The sequence below is a fragment of the Homalodisca vitripennis genome, chromosome 3 (assembly GCF_021130785.1).
Source record: "Homalodisca vitripennis isolate AUS2020 chromosome 3, UT_GWSS_2.1, whole genome shotgun sequence".
In the NCBI taxonomy this organism is placed as follows: Eukaryota; Metazoa; Arthropoda; class Insecta; order Hemiptera; family Cicadellidae; genus Homalodisca; species Homalodisca vitripennis.
The window spans coordinates 111,676,039-111,697,977 of NC_060209.1; the positions used below are offsets into that span (position 1 = coordinate 111,676,039).

Consider the following 21,939-nt stretch of genomic DNA (forward strand, 5'->3'; position numbering starts at 1 on the left):
ATATTTAATACATTGAAGATTTGCAGGTGAGAAGAAACGGAAGGTGTACAACTATAGAGTGGTCCAGGTGAAGAATGGACAGGAGCTGGACATGCGTGGTCGCTGCAGTGCTGGCCAGAAGGTATGAGACATTAGAACAATGTTGCTGTACGGAAATATTCCGTAAGATCTTAATAATCCACCACTGACGTATGTCAGAACAGTTCTAATCAACTGTCATTTACCATCGTAATTGTGATAAACATGAATATTGTACATCAATATTTATTGTCATTTATTATGTACATTATAATTCACAAATATGCTGCAAATGTGTAGGAACACATAAATTTACTATTCATATCTGTTAGGAAGCAAATTGGATTGTGTCATGTGAAAAGTTAATAACCAGTGCTATTCTTTAATCAACATTTCGTCGTACGAGGTGAGACATGGTATGCGGATAAAGCTTTTTTAAAACAACTTTTTGATAATTTCTTCTTTCAGCCGAACACATTGTATGAATTACTTTTTTGGAATCAATAAAATGTCTCTAACTAAAGAGGAATATCCATATAAAAGCAAGCTACGGCTCAAAAAGCCCAAAGTATGCTATTCTAAGTTATCCACTTAAACAATATCTCTTTAATTTTCCTTTAAATTCAATTTTGTATCAACATAAATGCTTAATAATTTTATTGATCTATTTTCTATGTTTTTTGATAAGCATTCATATATATAGAGTTTACAGAGTAGGTTATTGATCGAGAAACAATTTACTGCATTATTAAGAGCTGATTACGAAATCGCCTGTAAAGCTGCAATATTTTGGTGCTTGGAAAGTAGAGATGTGTCATCAGCATAGCAAAAACAACTAAATCAACCATCAAAATGGATGAAAGATCATTGGCCTCCACAATTAAGAACAGTCTAAGAACTGAGCCCTGTGGAACACCCATCTTAACTCAACTTTATTCTGAATTCTTATTATTTATTGAAACAAACTGTCTTCTGTTATTCAGATAAGACTGAATTATCTTTAAGAATTATCTTTCACTCCATAAAATTCTAATTTCATCAATAAAATATGAAATGGGATACAATCAAATGTTTTGCTTAGGTCGCACAAGGGAAGCAAAACTGCATCTTCATTTTCAAAAACATCTAATGTTTTATTTATAATTTCAAGAACTGTAGAAGTTTTTTTTTTATTTGTAAAAACCAAACTAGCTGTTGGTTAAAATATTATGATGTTCAAAATAATAACTCAATTGGTTGTAAATTGAAGATTCAAGTATTTTTGAAAGAATTTGGATGATAGAAGTTGGATGGATGGAAGAAATCTTCAGGTGTTATTTTACCATCTTTGAGAGATTATTTTTGCAATTTTCATTGGATCAGGAAAATAACTAGATTTTAAGCATTTGTTGTAAATTAAAGAAGGGGGTTCATTGATTAACTAGACAGGCCTTTTTTCTGAGGTGTTCAACAAGATTCAGTAAAAAACAGTTCAATTCATCAGGATCCAGTGTGATATCTTGTGTGTGTGTTGGTGAGCTTTCTTGAGAGTTGACATCGCATGCTGCTTTGCACTTATTTGGGGCACTTTCAATGTAATTTTCACATGCGTTTTTCTTGGCAAAAACCAGTTTAGTTCTGAAAAGGTGTTTACATTCAAGGTAAGTTTTACAGGTTGTATTTGTAAGCTTAGAACCACGCCTTTACAAATCCTTATAAATTATGTCCAGCAAAAGCTTTTTTTCTCTAATTACTTTTAGCTCACTAGTATACCAACCAATTATTTTGTTTGTTTTTTTATTTTTTTATCCAATAGAGAACAATAGTACCATAAGTTAACATACAGTGAAAAAGTTATGAAACAAAGTTCAGATGCCAGAAGTTTCAGAAATAAAATTCCAATCAACCTGTTTCAAACTCTTTATTTTTCTACTATAATGTAAATAGTGTTATATTCAGTGCTTAAAAGCACATTACTATGAATTATAAATCAATTAAATCTTTATTGTATCTATAAAATTCAAAGTCAGGAACATTCTAGTCCTAAACACACAGGGTTATAGGATTATTAACCATAGATGTGGTGCCACAGTGAAAGTTCAAAACGGTAATTTTTTTCCAAGTGCTCCAAGTTTTCCAAGTTTTAAAAAACACCAAATAATCCTGAACTATATTCAACATACTGATTTTGAGAATTGTACATCTTTATTCTATTGTTGTGTTGAAGAAGATTTGCTAAATTACTCACGGAATCATTGCCAAAATTAATGATAACAATAAATAAATGCCACATTAAATTTAATAGGAGAGGATGCTGTTTCCACAAAGCAAAATTATAGCAAAGACCTTTGTGTATTTATTTGCATCTGCACATCAAAGAAATTACATTCCTTATTTATTTCTGTCAGGTGCCATACATGACTACCTAGTAAGTAGTACATGTGTTATAAATCTTAGCACGATATAAATTATTAAACTACCCAAATAATAATGTTGCATTAATTTTAAAATCTTTAATTATAGTTTTACCTAGTAAAAGTTTATCTCCATTTGAAAACAACTACAATAAGATCTTAATAACATAGCTGGGACTGATTTGTTAAAATCTCAAATGGAATTTTTTTATACCTCAGTTTTAATAAGTTTAAACCTTTAACCCTTAAAGCACTGAAGAAACTTTGGCCTTTGTTCAATTAGTATGCACGTTACAGATGTAAAAAATTCTCTTTTTTTCCAACGTTTAATTTATTTTCTGTTTTTGAAAGAGTTTTAAGATAGTTTTATATATTTTAATTTTGAGATTTATGGATTTAGCCTGTTTCATTATGATCAATGGTTAATAAATATTCTTTAACTCTATAAAAAAGAAGTATAATAAATATATTAGAAAGTAATATCTAGAGTCTTTATGTGAACAGGACAATATTGTGTTTAGATGCTGGCTTGTTTGATTATACGGATGGCTTTGGCTGAGATATTCAGCTCCAAGTGCGGAATACTCACTTTAGACGAGCCAACTACAAACCTGGATAAGGACAACATTGATCGCTTGTGTGCCACTCTGGCTAAGTAAGAGTAGTATATTGGTAGATATGTAATGTTCACATTTGGCATACTTAGTTCCTTTTACACACTTGTATTAAATATTGACAAAAACCATAAAGGAAGGAGTGTGTCCAGTGTAGTATGATGCATTTTTATTTGTATACGTTTTTATTGTCAATATAGCCTAAACTAAATGTATGCCAATCTCTATACGAGCTGACGGCGATCCTTTTCTTTTTAAGCTACGTTTGCATACTTGTCATGGCCAGGATGGATGTGTTTTGTGTGAATGTATTGATGGGGTGAGTGAGTATAAATACTTGAGTGTAGTTTTTGATAATCGTTTGAAGTGGTGTTATCACGTACTTTAGCTTACATGGGGGATAAACTTCGTAAATTTATTTTTATATTTTGTAATCTGCGTAATATACTTACAATAGATCTTTTAAAAACTGTATACTATGCTTATGTGCAATCAATTCTTCAGTATGGTAATTGGGTAGCATGGGGTGGCTGTTTTCAAAATAACCTTGCTCCCTTAGAAGTCGTTCAAAAAACTATTATTATAAAAGTAGCTCTGAAGTGAAATTGTACTTATCCAAACAATTTATTATTTGAAGAATTTAAAGTTTTTAACGCCTTGCAATTATATGTCCGAACATTAGTTTTGTACATTTTTCAACATCAAGATTCAATTTTCATTCACAGTAACCACAGCCATTTTACGCGTTCTTCACTTCATAACAGAATTATTGTTCCTAGACTCGTTAAAGCCTTTAATTCAACGTCATATCACTATTTTGCTCATATAATTTTCTCAAAATGACCAAACTTTATAAAAAACCCAAGACCTATTAGTACGTAAAAAAAATTAGTCAATAAATGGTTTGTAGATGCTGGGCGAGATGGGTTTCATCAGTATTTTTCCTCAATCTACACCTAGGTATGCTGTCTTTTTATGTATTAAATTTCTTTGAAATTTTTGTATTACATTCAATGTTAGTCTGAGTGTTTGGTGTATAATCGTTTCGACTGCAGGCCAATGAGGGTTTGGTGCGTGCATGTGTGTGCGTGAGTGGTGTGTGTGTGTGTGTGTGTGTGTGCGTGGGTGTGCAGGTGTGGTCCAAGTCTCTCTCTACTTATATTGGTTAATTTTTAATTAAGTCTTTCTGATTGCTGTTTTTATATAAGTTACAAGTTTTTATACATTACCTTTTTAAGTCTTCAAATTGTATTTCCTAAATAAGTATATTCCTTTCAAATTTTAGAAATGCTAAATTTACACAGGTATTCCATACTCTGGCCTTGTATGGTTTATTTTAGAGGTTAAATCTTCATTTTTCATTTGTTAAACATGATTTAAAACATTTTCATTTGACATGAATGAAAAATGTTTTTAATCATATCAATTCATTCCCTTATTTTGATTTAAGATTTTTGAGTGTTATTGGTAGTGCAGACTGATGAACTCGTTTCCCCACACACAGGCTGATCCCCATGTGGGGATAATTTCCTATAAAGATATTTTTTATGTATTTTATTTACTCTGTATATAAATTTAGGAAATATATAAATCAATCATACAAAAAAAAAAAAAAAAAGTGAAGAGGCAAATCGAAGTTGAAACAGAAAATCATCGCAAAAATGCCAGAGAGTTAGCTTAAAGAATAAGTTTGCATTGACACATGATTAATTTTGTCGTGGCCGTCATGTAGTAACAGATCCTAATAGGGTAACTGTGCTCTTAGTGAGTTTTGGATCCCAAGTGGGTAACTGCCCTCTTTATGACAAAACCTTCTGGCTTGATCGAAATGTCTTGCAAAATGGGAAAAAAATTTAGACCCAGTTTGCTACTGATCCTGTTTTCATTCTCATTCGGAACTCGTCAGCATGGCGAAGAAGCCGTAGAACCGTAGGACAGGATGTGGATGGTATACAATAACATTATGTAGTATTTTCTATATTTGCATTTGTGCATCATCGTGAATCTGCTGTATATATTCCTGGAAGACAGCTGATCTGCATTATGCAAATTATAGATCCTGAAAACGTGCATGCTTTGTACCTTATGTATGAAAACCCACAGATAAACAATTTAATTAACAAATTATTCTTAATTAGTGAACCATATTTCGTCTGCAGTTATGTATTTATGTACATGCATCACCGTGCTATGTATACGGCTAAAAAACTAAAAATACTCTTATTTTGGATATTTAAATGACCATCGGGTAAATACCCAATTAATATTTACCTTCCCACTGGGTATTTACCCGATCTACATTATTAATTATGACTATATTTTATACTAAAACGTGACAATTTACAAGGAACTTATCCACTGTGTAGAATAGTTGTTGAGCAAGCAACTTTTTTTTAAATGAAGTCTGAGATTATGGTTGTTTCGACTCTTCAACTCATTTGGGAGAGGGCTTCAACTCATCTGGGACAAGGTTGTAAAACTTGACAACGACGTGTGTTGGTTTCTTCGCCTACAATGCTGTGCAATTCAATGGAAGATTGCAGTTGTTGGCAAACTTGGTATTGTATTGATTTTTAGCAGCAAGTCTTTGAAGTCCATTTGTACAAGCAGACGAAACCATTTGCTAGGATGTAGTGAGAAACCACTGTCAAAATTTTCATATCTGAAAAGTTTTCCTGCAACTATCATGTGTTCCAGCCAATATCCTTATTGCCCTCTTTAGAAGGAGCAAAACCATTACTAGGTTGCCACAGGACGAGACCCCCCCTCCCATAAGGTGATTCCATAGGTCATATGATTCTCAATAAGGGCATCATGCTATGCAACTCGGCTGTACCAGTAGAAACAGTTCTCTTCATAGCGTACAATGAACTGCTGAGTTTTTTACAGAGGATGTCAACATGGTTCTTCCAAGAGTGATCAACATCCACAATAACTCCCAGATGTTTTGTGTGGTCAGATTTCAAGATTAGGTATACCAGCTACTTCATTTTTCTTTGCTTCAAATATCAGCTGCTTCGTCTTTTCTTCGTTAAGGACCAAGTCATTGTTGTTGCAGTAGTCAAGGGCCATATTCACTGCTATGAAAGAGTTGATCTCTTGATTGTTCACAGATTTGTGTGAAGATAAGATGACAGTATCGTAAGCGTACATGAAGCATTTGCCATATGGGTTGTTATAGGATGGTAAATTATATATAAACAATATGAATAAAACTGGCCCCAAAACTGACCCCTGAGGGACACCTATAAATACAGGTGTGGAGTAAATCTTGTCTTGCATGTATGTTTCACCTTTGATTGAGTAGGTTAGTTCCATGATCTGAGATCTGCCTTCAGGTAACTGGAAAACCGTTGAGGTGCTGTCCCATTAATTCTTAGATAACTCAGCTACATAATTAGATCATGGCTCAAGCTATCAAAAGCTTTGCTGAGACCTAAGAATACTCCTGTGACACTTTGGCCATCTTCAATGCTGTTGATTATTTCTTCAAGCAGATCTTCAAAACCTGTCACTGTCAACCTGCCCTTCACAAACCTATGCTGATTCTCAGTAAGCAGACCATTAATATGAAGATATTGAAAGAGCCTTGATAAAACAATTGTCTCAATAATCTTTGAGAAATTTGAAATCAAAGATATTGGCCTTTAGTTTCCTGTCTCATCCTTTTTAGTGCAGGATAATGACTAGCCATTTTCAAACTGGAGGGAAAAGATCCCTGAATAAGTGATAAATTGGCTACATACTCAAGCAGTAAAAAAGTTCCTCTTTGCAAAATTTAACAAACCTAGAAATAATCTTGTCTAGTCCTGCAGATATAACACTTATTATGTAGCATTTAGCATGTATTTTTTTAAAATACCTAAAAAATTTGCTGCACAAAGACAGAAACCAGTGTATAATTGTGGGAGTTTCAAATAATCAGTCGGAGGGTTAAGCTAGTATTAAAAGTAGATTATTATATACTTTAAAACAAATAATTATCTATTAATTCATCTGAACTATTAGTGTAAACAACAAAAAATTGTAATTTTTCCAGCTGTGGTGTTTGGTTGTGTAATTATTGTCTTAGTCATAACCTGAATGATAAAAAATTGTATGTTTTGATTCATATTGATAATACTCATTGTCTTAACCATATTTATTGCAAAATCATTCATAGGTGCAATGTCAAAACTTAATATAGTATTAATGCACAAATTTGTAATTTTTCTCATTTTGGTGTTTTTATTTTGCATGTTTATGTTATGGTTACTGTATATGAATATAATGTGTGCCTTTTATATTTTCAGTTTGATTAGTCTTAGAGCGAGTCAGAAATCAAATTTCCAGCTCATTGTCATTACTCATGATGAAGACTTCATAGACAAATTAACCAAAATGCACAAAGTTGACTACTATTTTTCTGTCAGCAGAAATGACAGGTAAGACTTTCACTGGTAAATTACCATAAGCAAATCTCTAACAGCAGATCTGTTATAAATAAATATGTGAGTACATGTTACTACTAGATGTAAGTGAACAAATACAACTTGACCATAAGATAAAATGATTGACCTACAAAGACCCTGTAAGCACAAAAACACTGCTATATTTTATGGGAATCACTTTACAAAAGACTGTTTCAAATTCTTGGTTTTTCCTTCGTTAGCCTACTTGACAAACTTGTTGCTGGTGCTACTCAGGACAAAATATTTTGACAAGACAGTTTGGCGTTTTCTCTTCAGATATCAATTGCATGTGGTCTGGACTGATTTTCTGTGTTTTATGAAATATAAAGAATAAAGTAATTTACAAATTATTGCTGACTCATTAACAGCTGACTCAAGAAAAAACATGGACATGAAATGATACAACACAAGGCAGCATTACGCAGCAGTGAAATTGATGGATTTCTTGACAATGATTAGTAGTTTCATTAGCGTTTATGGTAAATTGCCGTCTAATTGATATACCTATTAATGATTTAAATTTGCATTGTGTTGGAAATATCAGTAGTTTATTCCTTAGGTCATATAGTTAACTTACGCTTATTATTCAATTGATATATTTCAGTGATGATATTTTACTAATCAATATCCAGTGAATTTCATAAATTATGATTTATGTGGTAACAAATAATACCGTATTTTGATTTATATTTTTCTTGATTGTAATTTTGTAAAGTTAATTAAATGTTCAGTGTGGTAGTACCTAAAATTCATTAGAAAAGAAAAAATATTTTTTTAGTTTAATGTTGAAATAAAATAAATACAAATAACCAAACTAAGTTTTTCAAAAAACACTGCTAAAAATTTGTTTTTATCAAAAAGAATTCAATCATAAAACTAAAAATTTTAGCTAAATAAATTGGTTTCTATATTTTATTTTACATAAAATTAACATAATTTAACATTATTATATGAAGAAGACAATTTTTTGAACCACTCCATATAGGGTAAATATTATTTTTATATTTAAAATATTGAAATACAAGAAAAAATAATTTGTGACAAAGTAAACTGATTTCCATTTTGAAATTAACATAATCAACATTAAAAACTAAGTTAAAATACTTTTAACAAAATTATAACTAAGTATGTCTACTATAGCAACAAAAAAATGTATATGATTTACAGTAAAATCTAAATTTTGACTTAAATTATTGAATTTACTGTACAGTTGACTGGTTGCCCAATGGTTCTTTCAGATTAGTGAGTTAAAATTGCCTGGATCAAGTGGCCACCAGTTTCAGTTGTGTATCCTAAAAAGAGAAGCATGCATCACGATTACCTACAATTCTTTGCCTTACTCATACTCTATTACAGTAAGACCTGTACAAAAATGTGCATTTGAATGTAATTGAAAGATGATAAATTCTTCCAATGCTTTGTTTGCAGAGGCAAGTCACTGGTTACAACTGTACGCTGTGATTGAATATGGACTTGTTTGCAGTCAAGGTAAAATGCTGAATGATAAATATATAGGTTACTTTCACTTGATATAATTTAAAGTAAGATTACCTACTTTTCTAAAAAAATTGTTCAGTTATTTATAAAATTACATTTTAAATGATAAGCATTTATAGAAATATATTTTAATAATTTATGATAATTAAATTTATTATTCTTAATATCTTTTAAAATTTGTACTCACATTTGGCCATTTTCTGTTATGCTTTTACAATATTAAAAGCTATTAGTATGTGTTTTACTTGACCAAAAACTTATGATTTCAAGATAATGTTATAAAGTGCCTTTTTGTTGAAAATAGTGTTGTTATAATACATTAATTCATAGAAAAATGTATCCTTGCTGTTTTCTTTGTTGTTATATTTAAGTTGGCTTGTAAATTTGTTTTGATTGTTATTTGTTAGTTGTTCAGTTTACTTCCCTTTTTCCTCAGTAGGTTTAAATATCACTTAAAATTGCTAGTTCTTAATCAAATACCGTATATTTTTAAATGTCTCTTCTTTTGAGTAAATTTACCCCAATGAAGTCCTGGCCAACAACTCCAAACTCCAAACTTGATTGAATAAAAGCAAATCAGCTTTAAAATTTAATCAGATGTGTCTTTTAAAAGCAGTTTAAATTTCATGGACTTGTGTTAAATTTTAATTAACCAGTAACCTTTAAGAAGTATTTTAAATTGTCTTATTGACTTTTTGCTAGATTAATTTCCTGGTATAAATAAAAAAAAATAAATAAAAGCTCAATATTTGGAACTATAGTATATTTGTTTCCTTAACTTTGTAAGTCTTATGTTAATGTTGAATTTATCTAACTCTTATCTTTCTGTTATCTTCAAAAATCTATTTTACTTCTCTCATAGAAAGATAACAGTTCAATATTATTGTTTAAATGTTATGGCATTATAATTTATATAGTTTGACACATTTTTGTGTTAAGAGGAAAAATTAATAAGTTTTGTTGTGTATACAACAAATTACATAGTGATATGATTATTTTTTGTTCTTCATTAAGTAATTGTCAATGTTAAAGATTTTCCATTTCATAATACAATAATTACATTTTGTATTTAATGTAAAAATAATTACGCCAGGATTTTGGATGACAAATTAAAATTGGCATTGATGTTTTGCGATTCCTTGTGATAAAGAAACACATTTTTTTTACATTTCAATTGAATTTGTTTTGTTTGTGAAGAAGCTGTTAACATGGAAGGAGGAAGAGTCTGTGTTCTGGTTTTGTACAGTGTGCTAGGACTTGGTTAATTTAATTCCATATTTGGCTGTGTTTTTTTTTATAACTAAGTTGCAGTACATGCAAGTATAAAGTATGTACTTGGGAGTTTGTTAAATAGCTGTAAGTTTATGTTAATACATCTTTTATACTTGTTTCTTTGTACGAGACAACAATATTGAATAAAACAATGTTTTTTTCTATGTTTTTATGATTGTATTTTTACCTTTACATCTGAGCATTTCTTTATGAAAAACGTTATTGTGCAGAGCAAAACTAAGCCTCTTGGAAAGTCCCCATTAGACAAGTAAGAGTTTTAGTAGATTTTACTTGTGTAATTCAGTGTTCTAGTGCTGAAGTAATTGTGCAAGACATTGCAAGGGTTAACCCATGTGTAACTCAAGGTGTGTGTGTACTAATCCAAATTAAAATAAAATCCAAGTTTGTAAAGGCAATTGTGATCAATTCTCTGATTGCAAATTAATTAGTTCAGTATGTTGTCTTTTACAAGATAACTGACGAGTTTAAGAAAATGGATAATGTAAATATTTATTGTTGTCTTGGCTTTACGTCTTTACCAAGCACAAAAGTAATGATGGATTGACCGATATCATATAATAGCATGTGATGCCTAATAACATAGTCCTCAAATTACATTGAAATAATTGTGAAAACATATGTGGGTTTGCCATACAATTAGTTATTTGGATGATTTCAAATTCATCTGATTGTTTGTATATGGATCACTTAATGTTTTCCCATGGATTAGTATACTTCTCTGACTAAATGAAATTCATCTGATGTTTTTATTATTTTTTTTACTTCCTGCTTGTTTAACTAAGAGTTATAGCTTTTCTGTTTTCTTTTCTGAGTATAATGTGTTATTTTCAAATAAAACGCAAGTCAATTCTTTGTCTGAATGTACCTTTCGCATAGATCCTGTCGAAAATATTATCCTTGTTTCAACTGTTTTACTTTGAGACAAATTGTAAGAAGATCTTAAATTCTGTGTTAAATGCATAAACTTGACTGATCAATTTCAATGGATTTTTTCTATTTTATCTGCATCTAAATTTATAGATAGATAAATTTATTAACTATATGGTTAGACTAAATGTTCTAACCTGACACCTATTCCAATTAGGGTTGTGTTTTTGTATTATTATTCTTTAATGTTATTAAAGAAAACATTAATTTTACGCTATCAAAAAATGCAGAATTTTAAAGCATTAAGCTTATTTTGTGTAAAGGGCCTTTGTTATAAAGCGCTGAAGTTCATTCAAATCCATTGCAATTTTTACATTTAACGGTTTTTTAAATGATTTATTTATTTGAAACCTATATGTATACAATGTAATACTAAAATCTTTATTCGGAATTTAACTAAATATGTGTGTTCAACTTAAGACGAGCCAAGGCTCAGTGAGATTAACCCTGTTGTAAAACCATTTGTTTCCACCAAAACGTATTTCCACGAACAGCGTGGCAGGAAGCAGACTGAAAATACGATGGCGCTAGAAATCTTTTTAAAAATCAACCCAGATTCTATATGAATACAATTTTTTTAAATGAAATAACACCAAATCTTAGATATCATTCTCCCAAAGGGAGTAACATATTTTTAATTCAAATGATGTATAATAGATATTTTTTTCTTTAAAATTTAATAAATGGTGGGAAAATTCATTTGTATTTTCCAAAATAAAAATTATGTTTATCCCTCAAATCGTATATCACATACTTACTGTAAAAATTTGAAATCTTTATCATCAGCAGTTTCAATTGTGCCGGATTATAAAATAGCCCAAAATGGCTCTAAAAGTTATCAAAAAATATTATTGTTCATTCTCTGCATTCAAGAAGAAAGATTATAATATATTTTTTTCAAATCACTCAACTCAAAATCTATTGCACCACCTTAATGGATAAATATAAATAAAAATTTAGGTAACTTAAACTGCAGCAGATGAAATTATTTTACAAAATGTGGAATGTAAAAAAAGAAAACAGAGCAGTAACAAACAATGAATTAAAAATAAAAATACTTTTAAACTACAGGTAATTTTGTATGTGTACCTTGGAGGGATAGAACATTTTGTCCAGTTTCCTAACTTTACAGGAGAGCAATATTAAACTTTGTTCAACTAAAAAATGTTACTACAGCTTATTATTTTGCTTTTGTAATAATATTCTTTCATAAAATTGTATTTAATGTTATTTACATCTTGTACTCATGTTTTCTTTATAGATTATTATTTTTATACATTTTTTAACCCTTTCAATGGACTAGTGTTATAAACCTCTAAGAAAGTTATTACATTGTAAGACTTAGTGTGGGTTATTCAATAATAAACACAATATTATTTTTGACCTAAAAAGTTCTATTTAACCATGAATTGATCTTTACAAATACAAATAATGCATCTATGTAGATATGACCATTATGGATTTATATGGCAGTAAAGCCAATAGATCATTATGTGATACCAGCTGCAAATCGTTTAGCAATGTAAGTTGTCGCCTTCAAAACCTAATAAGGTCAACCTCTTGATGTGTATCATTGAAATTAGTTTTTAAAAACATAGTTCCTATGTTGTTCTGTTTACTTGTAAGCTGAACACAAGTTGACAGTAAAACCAGCTGCTTGTTTATGTCTTTTTTTCTATTATAATAAAGGTGGATTTTTGAGATGTTTTGGTATCGAACAAAGAGCAAAAGTTTTTAAAATCTTGTAGTTCCATATTATGAAAAGTATATTTCATAGATGTTTGTCTCACTAACTGCTGCCAGTCCCAGGGTGTTAAAATAGACATATTGTTAAGTTTTTTTTTCTCTTCCGCTCTATTAGCGCATGAACAGTGTCAGCCTCCATGTGTGTATGACCCCTTAGTAGTAGAAACTTCTGAGTGATCATTTTTGACTTGAGGATACTGCACGGAATGACAGTATCTGCCCATTCAATAATGAAGATCCAATTTCATTTCCGCCACGAGCTCCTTTAGACTCATCCCACATAATGCAATGGACTGATGAATCAGAAGAATCATACAACCTGTAATTCAGTGTCCAAAGCTTTCTCTTGTAGAAACTTATGAAATTTGTTGTTAGAGGTGATGGCAAGCATTTTTTGCGGGATCACCAGTTTAACACCTTAAGGGTAGAGATATTCTTTGCCATGGTGGTGTCCTTGCGTTTAAGTCATATCTTAATTAATTGAGCTTCATTCAGATGTGTTTTTCATCTGGTATCAAATTATTTGTAGAGCCATTTTTTAGCTCTTTACATAGGGTTGACTTTTTTTATTACTATAGAGTAATAGTAGTAATAGTACTATATAAAGTATTGTGCTTTGCCTTACTAGAGCCAGGATCTCTTTTCTTGAATGCATAGTAGTATGCCTATCCACACTTGAAAAAATGAATTGCCTTTTGTATCGGTTTCACTTGTCCTCACTCCAATATGATTTAAAGATCTCCTGTCTGTCACTTTGTAATAATGTTTATAACATTTCATTCTGCAAGAGCAAGGGGGGTTTCATAATTCTGGCAGTGAAAACTTTACCCTTTTTACTAACATATTCTTCTGCGTTAGCAAATTTTACGTTTCTGAACATTACATACCCATTCACTGGCATGAACAATGTGTTTTTTTACCTATCTGAGTCGACATAGATTTATTTTTCACTTTCCTATTTACATATACAGTTTCTTGCAAAGCTAGGCTACCTGAATTTCTACAATAGATTCATTATCGTTGCTTAAATTTTCTTCAAGTACACTTATTTGTAACTGATGTTCATGCTAACCAATGTGTCAGAAGCAAAGATTAAGAAATATTCCTCTGAAAAACCATACACTGCCTCTATCGATGGAAGGGAGAAATGAATTAAATAAATATAAAATTATTATTATGTGACGCATGCTATGTAATGTTAAAATTGTTTCTGGCAATATAGGTATTTCGTATTGTATTGTATTAAAAAAGGAGGCCTACCCTACAAAAGGAGTCCTGAAGTTTTACACAGAAGGGCGGGATATGGAATATACAGTCTAGGAGTTAACACAGCAGTGCCCCTGGGAAAACAATGACACGGTCTACCAAAACGGTAGTCATGGCAGTAGAATCACGCGCCAGAAGACTCATGCAAAAGGAGTAAAATACTTGATACTATGTGATAGCCAGGCTGCACCAAAGGCACTAGATACTTGTTCGTTTGAGTCAAAAGCAGTCTGGGAATGTAAGAATGCTCTAGCTGAGCTGGCTACGAATTACTGTGTAACACTAGGTTGGGTGCTTTCTAATAAAACCGCCGACTGTGTGTTCGTGCGCCGAAGTCTTTGGCCGCTATACTGTAGTCCCAAAACCAGTGGGGGGGGGGGGGGGGACACGAGCTACGTTTGCACATCTCACATTTGGGCGCACTTCCCTTGAATCCAGAAAAACGAAAACGCACAATAAGTGGTGGTTGTTTTCTACCGCCATTTGATCTCTTGTAAATTGCGCGCTTATTAAAAATATCCGAGATCAACCTTATGACTAGTGGATTGATTAGAGTTTACACAAATTCCTAAGGATAAAACACATTACGACTCTCTCCCTGTCCACCTAAGATGACTCGGATACTAGTTTACTTTTTTGTTATAATAATAATTCTCTTTGTAAATGTTGTGCGTAATGTGAGCGACGGCGGCCTGACTCGGGTCGTTGAAAACTGTTTTACTTGACGCATTGGATCTTGACAAGTTCCGAAACATAACTGACGGTATGGTAGAGAAAATCAAGACAATGAAATCGGTGCTGATAACATAATTATATTTTAGTTGTACGAAAACGGAATCAATGGTATACATTGGTAGAGAAAACACAAAAGAATGTCATTTAACTCCAGGGTGTAATGATACATAATAATGTCAAATACACAATTTTCCTATCCATTATTAATGAAAGACGTGATGAGACAACTGTGTTATTTTCGGATTAATCGTTACCCACCCTGTCATCCAGAAATGTCCGTTACGAAGTTGGGTTCGTTTTGCATAGCTTTAACTAGAAAATCTAGTCTGAATCACTGATAGACGGTAGTAGATTACCAAACTGCGTGATAAGTCGAAGCGGGGGCACGCACAAAATACGTCGTTGAATCGTGTTTATACCGATGCAGGTACGCCCGAAAGCACCCGTGCCCTGAGATAATTTGCGTCAAGTTGTAGTTTATTTTGCTGTGACTGCGGTTCAACTAAATACTTAAGTGCGAGATAAGACATGACTATGTTTAACATGAATGATGAAATAAGCTTCTTCCTAACAATGGATGCCTTGTCTGCTACATACTGTGTCTGCTGCTTGAAGTTACGTCGGGTTATTTTTCCATATCATATTCTTCCTATATTCATCCCAAAGCGTCAGGATATTTTTATGTTGCATACAACTTCCATATTCTCCTCAGTACTCTACAAACCGTCTTCTTTGCCCATTCCATCTTCTTCGTATTCTCTGGTTTGAAAAATAAAATATAAAAAATGCCCAAACAACATAATCATAAAGACAACAATTTTATTGACTATTATGTTGTTTTCATTATGATCAAAGTAACATAAATAAGTATTTTAACAGATTTTATTTACCATAATTTATCTGCGTTAAAATAAATACAGTCAACAGAGGACTCCAAATCAGATATAATTTAGAGAAAATTGAGAAAAGGCCATTGTCTTTTTATTCTCTCTACAAAGTGTCAGGAGCTTTTGTAATTTTGCATACAACTTCCACAATTTCTGGAGTACTCACCAAACTATCTCCTTTCTTGTGCAAACCACTTTCTTCATTTTCTCCTCCAAAAGCGTCAAGTTCTTTTTTAATGTTCCGTACAACTTCCATAATTTCTGCAGTACTCAACATAGGTACAATACTCTCTTCTACCTTATCCAGATCATTAAGTAATCTCGGGCGTCTTCGTCGTTCAACTCCTTTGCTGGAATCACCAAGTCCATCTTTCTGCTGAAAAATAAGTTATTTTGAATAAAAAAGTACCAAATAACAAAAACATAAAAGCAAGTTCTTAGTGACAATTTAAATGTTACCATTGTAATCCGAGTGTAGAAGTATTTGAACAGATCTTATATTTCATAATTTATCCGTTGTAGAAGTTTGATGCATGGTCAAAATTAACTGTCCAACGTTGGTGACGTCATATGTGGAAGATCAATTATTATCGAGATTTATCTTAAAGCCCCAAGGTGGTAGTCATTTGATGTAGATCAGTTTCAATTATCCAGTTTAAAATTATTTAATCGTTTAATTCTAGACCCACGTTATTGTATCGTTATGTGTAGAGGTTAATTGGATTTAAAATTAAAGTTGATTTTTGAAATCCCCACGATTGTAATTCCAATTGTTACATAAGTCATTAAAACAAACTCTATTGAAATAGACGCCCCACTTAGATGAATCAATGAATAGTTTGCCAATTTATTAAGTTTCATGTCCCTGTAGATATAGGATAATGGACATCATGTAAGGTATTTATCACTCACCTGTAGTGCTGTGATTCAGTTATTTTTTGAGATAATTAACTCAAACTAATTTACTCAGTCTTTTTGGTTGTTACAATATTCTTTTATTGATGCAGAATCATTGCATCATAGCCACTTGCATTTTCCAATGTGTGATCTTCTATAACAAAGAAGAATAAATCAATTTTATTTTTTTTATTTTGAATTTAAAGCTCTAATTTATTTATTAAAACACCACTTCAAACATAATATATGCATTTAAACGTATCCACACATCACGTGTTCACAAAAATCCAATTTATCACCTTAATCACATATTAAATGAAAACTCCTGTGTTTTAAGTTACTATATGATCACATTAGAAACAAAAATACGTTGATAATAGAGATAATCTCTATTAAACACTTCATAAGTTAATTGGGAAAGCACATGAAAAACAACAGAAATGACACCAGCACGTCTTTCCCCTGTTACTGTCTTGCGATCGAGAACAAAGAAGAAGACAGATTTCTCCGACAAACGTTAAGCCCATAAAACGGGGTCACACAATGGAAGTCCTTAGCTCCCCAGCAGTGGTGTAGCTACTTTGGTTGGCACCCGTTGCGGAAGTTTATGGTGTCACCTCATCGAAAGTAAAAAGCAATAAATTTTATATGGTAAAGGTCATGGATATAATGTATTTTTTTCTTTTTATTGTCTATCACTATATAATAATACACATTTAACAATTCACGCCAACTAAACACAACACACTTCACTAAACAAATGAGAAATGTTGCAATTGAAATGTCAAAGGTCGCAAGTATGGGACGGATAATCCCCCACAACAGCGTCAGGTTCTTTTGCGGGAATCCCGAATTTTACATAGAGCTGAGCTAGTGCTAGTGGAGGAATCCTCGAAAAAGAATTATTTGTGCTAGCGATTTATTTTGTTTGTTTGTACATTGTTCTTAAAGTTGAGAAACCGGGTGGGTGTCACCTCAAAAAAGGTGCACCCAGTGCGGCCCCTTCCCCGCCCACCCTTTTCTACGCTACTGCTCCCCAGTCACCAACCCAAATCGATATGCTTGAATAGAATAAAATACATTCTTGTTTACATGTACAGGTTATACTTCAATTTCCGCTTACCGTTTTTACTGCGAACCGTTTGAATTGGAATTTTATCGATGTCGATCTGTTACACTGTGCCAAAATAAATACATTCAACAGAGGACTCCAAATCAGTTATAATTCAGAGAAAATTGAAGAACATGAAGCCATTGAGGTTAGAACACTATCATAATGTGTAAACTCTTATTCAGTCAGCACTGTAAATGTATATATGATATGTGATGTCTAACCACCAATGTTGGACACTACACATGTTCACCTTTGTGTATTTTAGACTATAAAGTTGCGCATAGTCCATAATACTGATATTACAAATCAAGCATGGGATATATGAGCACATTAAGGTCAGCTATTCTAACTTTTTTACATTAAAAGACTAATAACAGTCTCTTATATCTGCACTGCTAGCAGTTACCCGCTCCTTTTTGCAAAATTTAGTAGGCATTACACGTGTATGACCACTGTTGGTTCGAGTGAATTATATTTCCGCACCAGCGTTGAGTATGCTTTGTTCACATGATCAAGAAAATGCATCAAAAAGTTTATATTTATGGCCATTCTAATTTACTTTGTTAGATAGTTAGTCTTTCATATCTAATACTTAATATTTGACAAAAATGTAGTTAATATTGTAGAACATTTAGAGTTGGAGTTAGTACGTACATAAGTTAACAATCATTAGTTCAAGAACTTTGCATACTTCTTGCCGACTGCTTCAAAATGAGTCTTCGGTGTCAAATTCTGACCATCTTGTGTTTTGCAACATTTTTTAAGATAGCCTATTGTAGATTAGTACTTACATAATCGCTGAAATCTAAAACAGCAGTAAAAATATTTGTACTCACTATAAATGTAAACTAATTTAAAATAATAAACAATGTTTACACAAAACAGTTGATTATAATTATTAGAAATGCTCAGAGACCAAGATAGGATTTTGTCGCTACTTTAAAAACCAGTGGGGCGTAGCTCGGGAGGGATTTTCAAAATAATATTAGGCCTATATTCATCCCAGGGACTATAAGAATGTCAATGTCAAATTTCAGCGGAATCGGTCAAATAGCTTATGCGTGAAAGCAAAGCAAACAAACGTACTTCCGCATTTATAGTATTTTTAGGATTAGGATTTGTAAACACAGTTTTAAGAAATTGTAACAAAAATAAAATAATTTATTGCGACAGTTCTAATATCTAAGTTATAATACAATTTAAATTTAAAGTAACGTTTAATAAATAATTAAACTTGCTTGATGGTGGTCGTTACTGCTCATATTTATAAATTGAATTAAGCCCATGGACGATTTAAAACTGTTTGAAGGCGAGGTATCCTGAGAACAACAGCAAAATTATAAAAAGACGTATGCTACACGTAAATGTACATTATTATAAAATGGTTTAACAGTCTATGCTTTAAGTTAAACCAGAAATTTATTTTAAAGACATATATACATCATAACTTAGCGCCTTCAAATAGTGTTTGGCTATTTCATGTACATAACTGCTAATTGCAGTTTATAATGTGCAGGCGCTTTTTTAACTTTTATCCTGTAAATTTAATTTGTAACTGCTTGAATTTGTGAATATAAACCGTTCTCAAATCCAACTGAAGACATGTAGAAAATTCATTAAAATCGGTCCAGCCGTTTAGTAGGGGTTCAGTGCATACACACGCACACAAGAAATATAAAGATTTTAATCTCAGAATTTAAAACTGAAATTTGTTACTTAATAACAACTATACGTAATTTATTAAAAAAGTACGAAAGTATTAATATTTAAATGCTTGTAAACAAACAGCTAAAATTCTAATAATCAAATAAATACAGTAATAAATGCCGTTCCTGATGTTCCTCTAGAAGATTTAACGAAACAACTCAAATTTCGCCGTTTGGTAGTCCGAGATGAGTGCGGTGATGTAGCCTTCCTCTGCCTAGCGAAGGAACTATAAACCCCTCTGATTTGCTGGCCATGATTAATTTTAGAATCACATGTTTTGTTAGGTCAACGGAGCTTTTTGTCCTGTTGTAGTAAGTTTTTTAGAATTAACATTATGTTATAAATACATGTTTATATTATTTATTGTTGTTCAAGTGTTTATATTTATAGTACCATATTTGTTTACTAGAGTGTCATCTTCAGATATATGCTGTGTAGGACGTGGTCTTCCTCTTCAAGTTCAACGACAGAACAATATAAAGTGCTCTGATTTTCTTGTCATGAACAGCTTAATACCCAAAAACAGAAATGGTTGCCTATATCTTCAAACACATGGCTATTTCATTCTCCCTTCCTCCTACCTCCTACTATCTCGCATTTGCTTGAACTTAGCTACATAAGCCTTGCATGATTGACGTGCATGCTCAATGAGTACAGTTTCCTATAATATTAACATTATTTCATATATACCTAATGCTTATGCTATTTATTCTTGTTCTAGTGTTTATATTTATAGTGATATAATTATTTACATGCATGTCACCATCATATCCATGTTTGTAATGGCATTGCCGTTGGGAGTAATATATTTAAAAACACTTAAGATATGAAGTAGAAGATTTTAACTATTTTACTATAAATAGAGGTGGATTTGAAAATTTACTACCCATGGGATATACGGATAGCGCCGCTCCCTCCCTACACGCCTGATGACCCCCGCACCATACCACTCCCTCTTCAACTGCCACCTTTGATTTTCGAATAGCCTATAGAAGATACGTCAAAATGCTAAAGTCTGTTGCTACATGAAACGCTACATTGCGCACTATCTAGCGGTAAACGAAAGAACCATTAATCTTATAAATAAAAATGAATCGTTAAATGTGTTGGTAAGCGCTAATCACAAGAACGGCTGGACCAATTCGGTTAATTCTTTTTGTAAAATGTCCATTGAAATCCGCGGAAGGTTTTTATGAAGCAAAATATAAAAAAAGTTACCTGGAATATTTTGAAATTCAGAAAAATATAGTTTTTACGTTTCATAATCCAAATTAAACTGGAACTAAACAGCTGTCCACACCTTCAGTTTTATGCCGACAAATTGGCTGAAACATCTGTTTACATTTAAATTTGATCAAATATTAAGTAAACAGTGCTTGGTCAGTAGTGCAATGCAGATAGTAAATACAAAGTTAATATCAAAATTTTACTCCAAATCGCGCCAGTGATTGATGTATAATCTAATGCATTTTAATATACTATATAAACATTGTTCTAAAACCAACCTTACTTAATAATAATGAACAAAGTCATGAATGTTTTCACATACGTTACTTTAAACTGGTGGGCTTCCTTGACATTGTAATATAGCATTTTAACAATGGCTTAGGGGAAAACAGGAAATGTGAAAATGAAAGGAAATAACATTTTCCACCTCCAAAAGTGATAGCCACAGTTAACGCTCTGCTAATAAAACGTAGTTTTACAGTTACTGTATTGTTCAGACGAACCCCACTAGCTAAGCAGTAGTGACTTCTTTGCGTATTTTTATAGTGAAGTAATTCTTTGGCTGCAATATTGATTGAACTTATATAGTGTAAAATAAAAATAGTTTGGAATTTGAATTTGTTATAATATTATTTTATGATAATTGACAAACTTATCTTTTATTTTGTATGTAATATGCCAAGGATTGCTAAGGAAGTTTGTAATTCCGTGTTATATGTTTTTAATTCCTGCTGGGTTTAAACTTTTTGATGATTGACTTTCAAATGACGATTTTGAAATGATTTAAATCTTTTATCGCGTATTCAACTTTTTTACTAATTATATGTAGTAATCTTTCACTGATGCGTTTAACTATGCCATTATAAGGTTATCTCATATGTGACTAAAATAAGATTTATAATTAAATCATTAAATGGAGATGTAATGCCATGTACACTGTACTAATCATTTTAAGACAGCAGTTACTTCCGACTGAATCAACCTTTTGAACTTCGATTTGCGGCATTGTTTTCAGTTCAACCAGATCTTGACAATTATGTACAAATCAACATAGGCTGTCATTAAAAAGTTTCTTCTTACCCCAGACGCTCAAAGGTGACATCCGATCACCACGTACTCAGGAAAATAGCTTATTATTAGTAGTAACGCTATGCCAACTTTGGATGT

At 31.9% G+C, this 21,939-nt stretch overlaps 1 protein-coding gene across 5 annotated transcripts in view; it reads left to right on the top strand.

The window, feature by feature from the left end:
- Positions 1–10,409, top strand: part of LOC124357313 (DNA repair protein RAD50) — a 77,889-nt gene extending 67,480 nt beyond the window's left edge. For all 5 annotated transcript variants that reach the window (XM_046808982.1, XM_046808984.1, XM_046808985.1 and 2 more), the window contains 4 exons: positions 27–121; positions 2,933–3,066; positions 7,318–7,449; positions 8,905–10,409. In XM_046808982.1, coding sequence (XP_046664938.1) covers positions 27–121; positions 2,933–3,066; positions 7,318–7,449; positions 8,905–8,941 — 398 coding nt within the window. In that variant the 3' untranslated portion in view covers positions 8,942–10,409. The remainder of the gene's footprint in view (positions 1–26; positions 122–2,932; positions 3,067–7,317; positions 7,450–8,904) is intronic.
- The last annotated feature ends 11,530 nt before the right edge of the window (positions 10,410–21,939 follow it).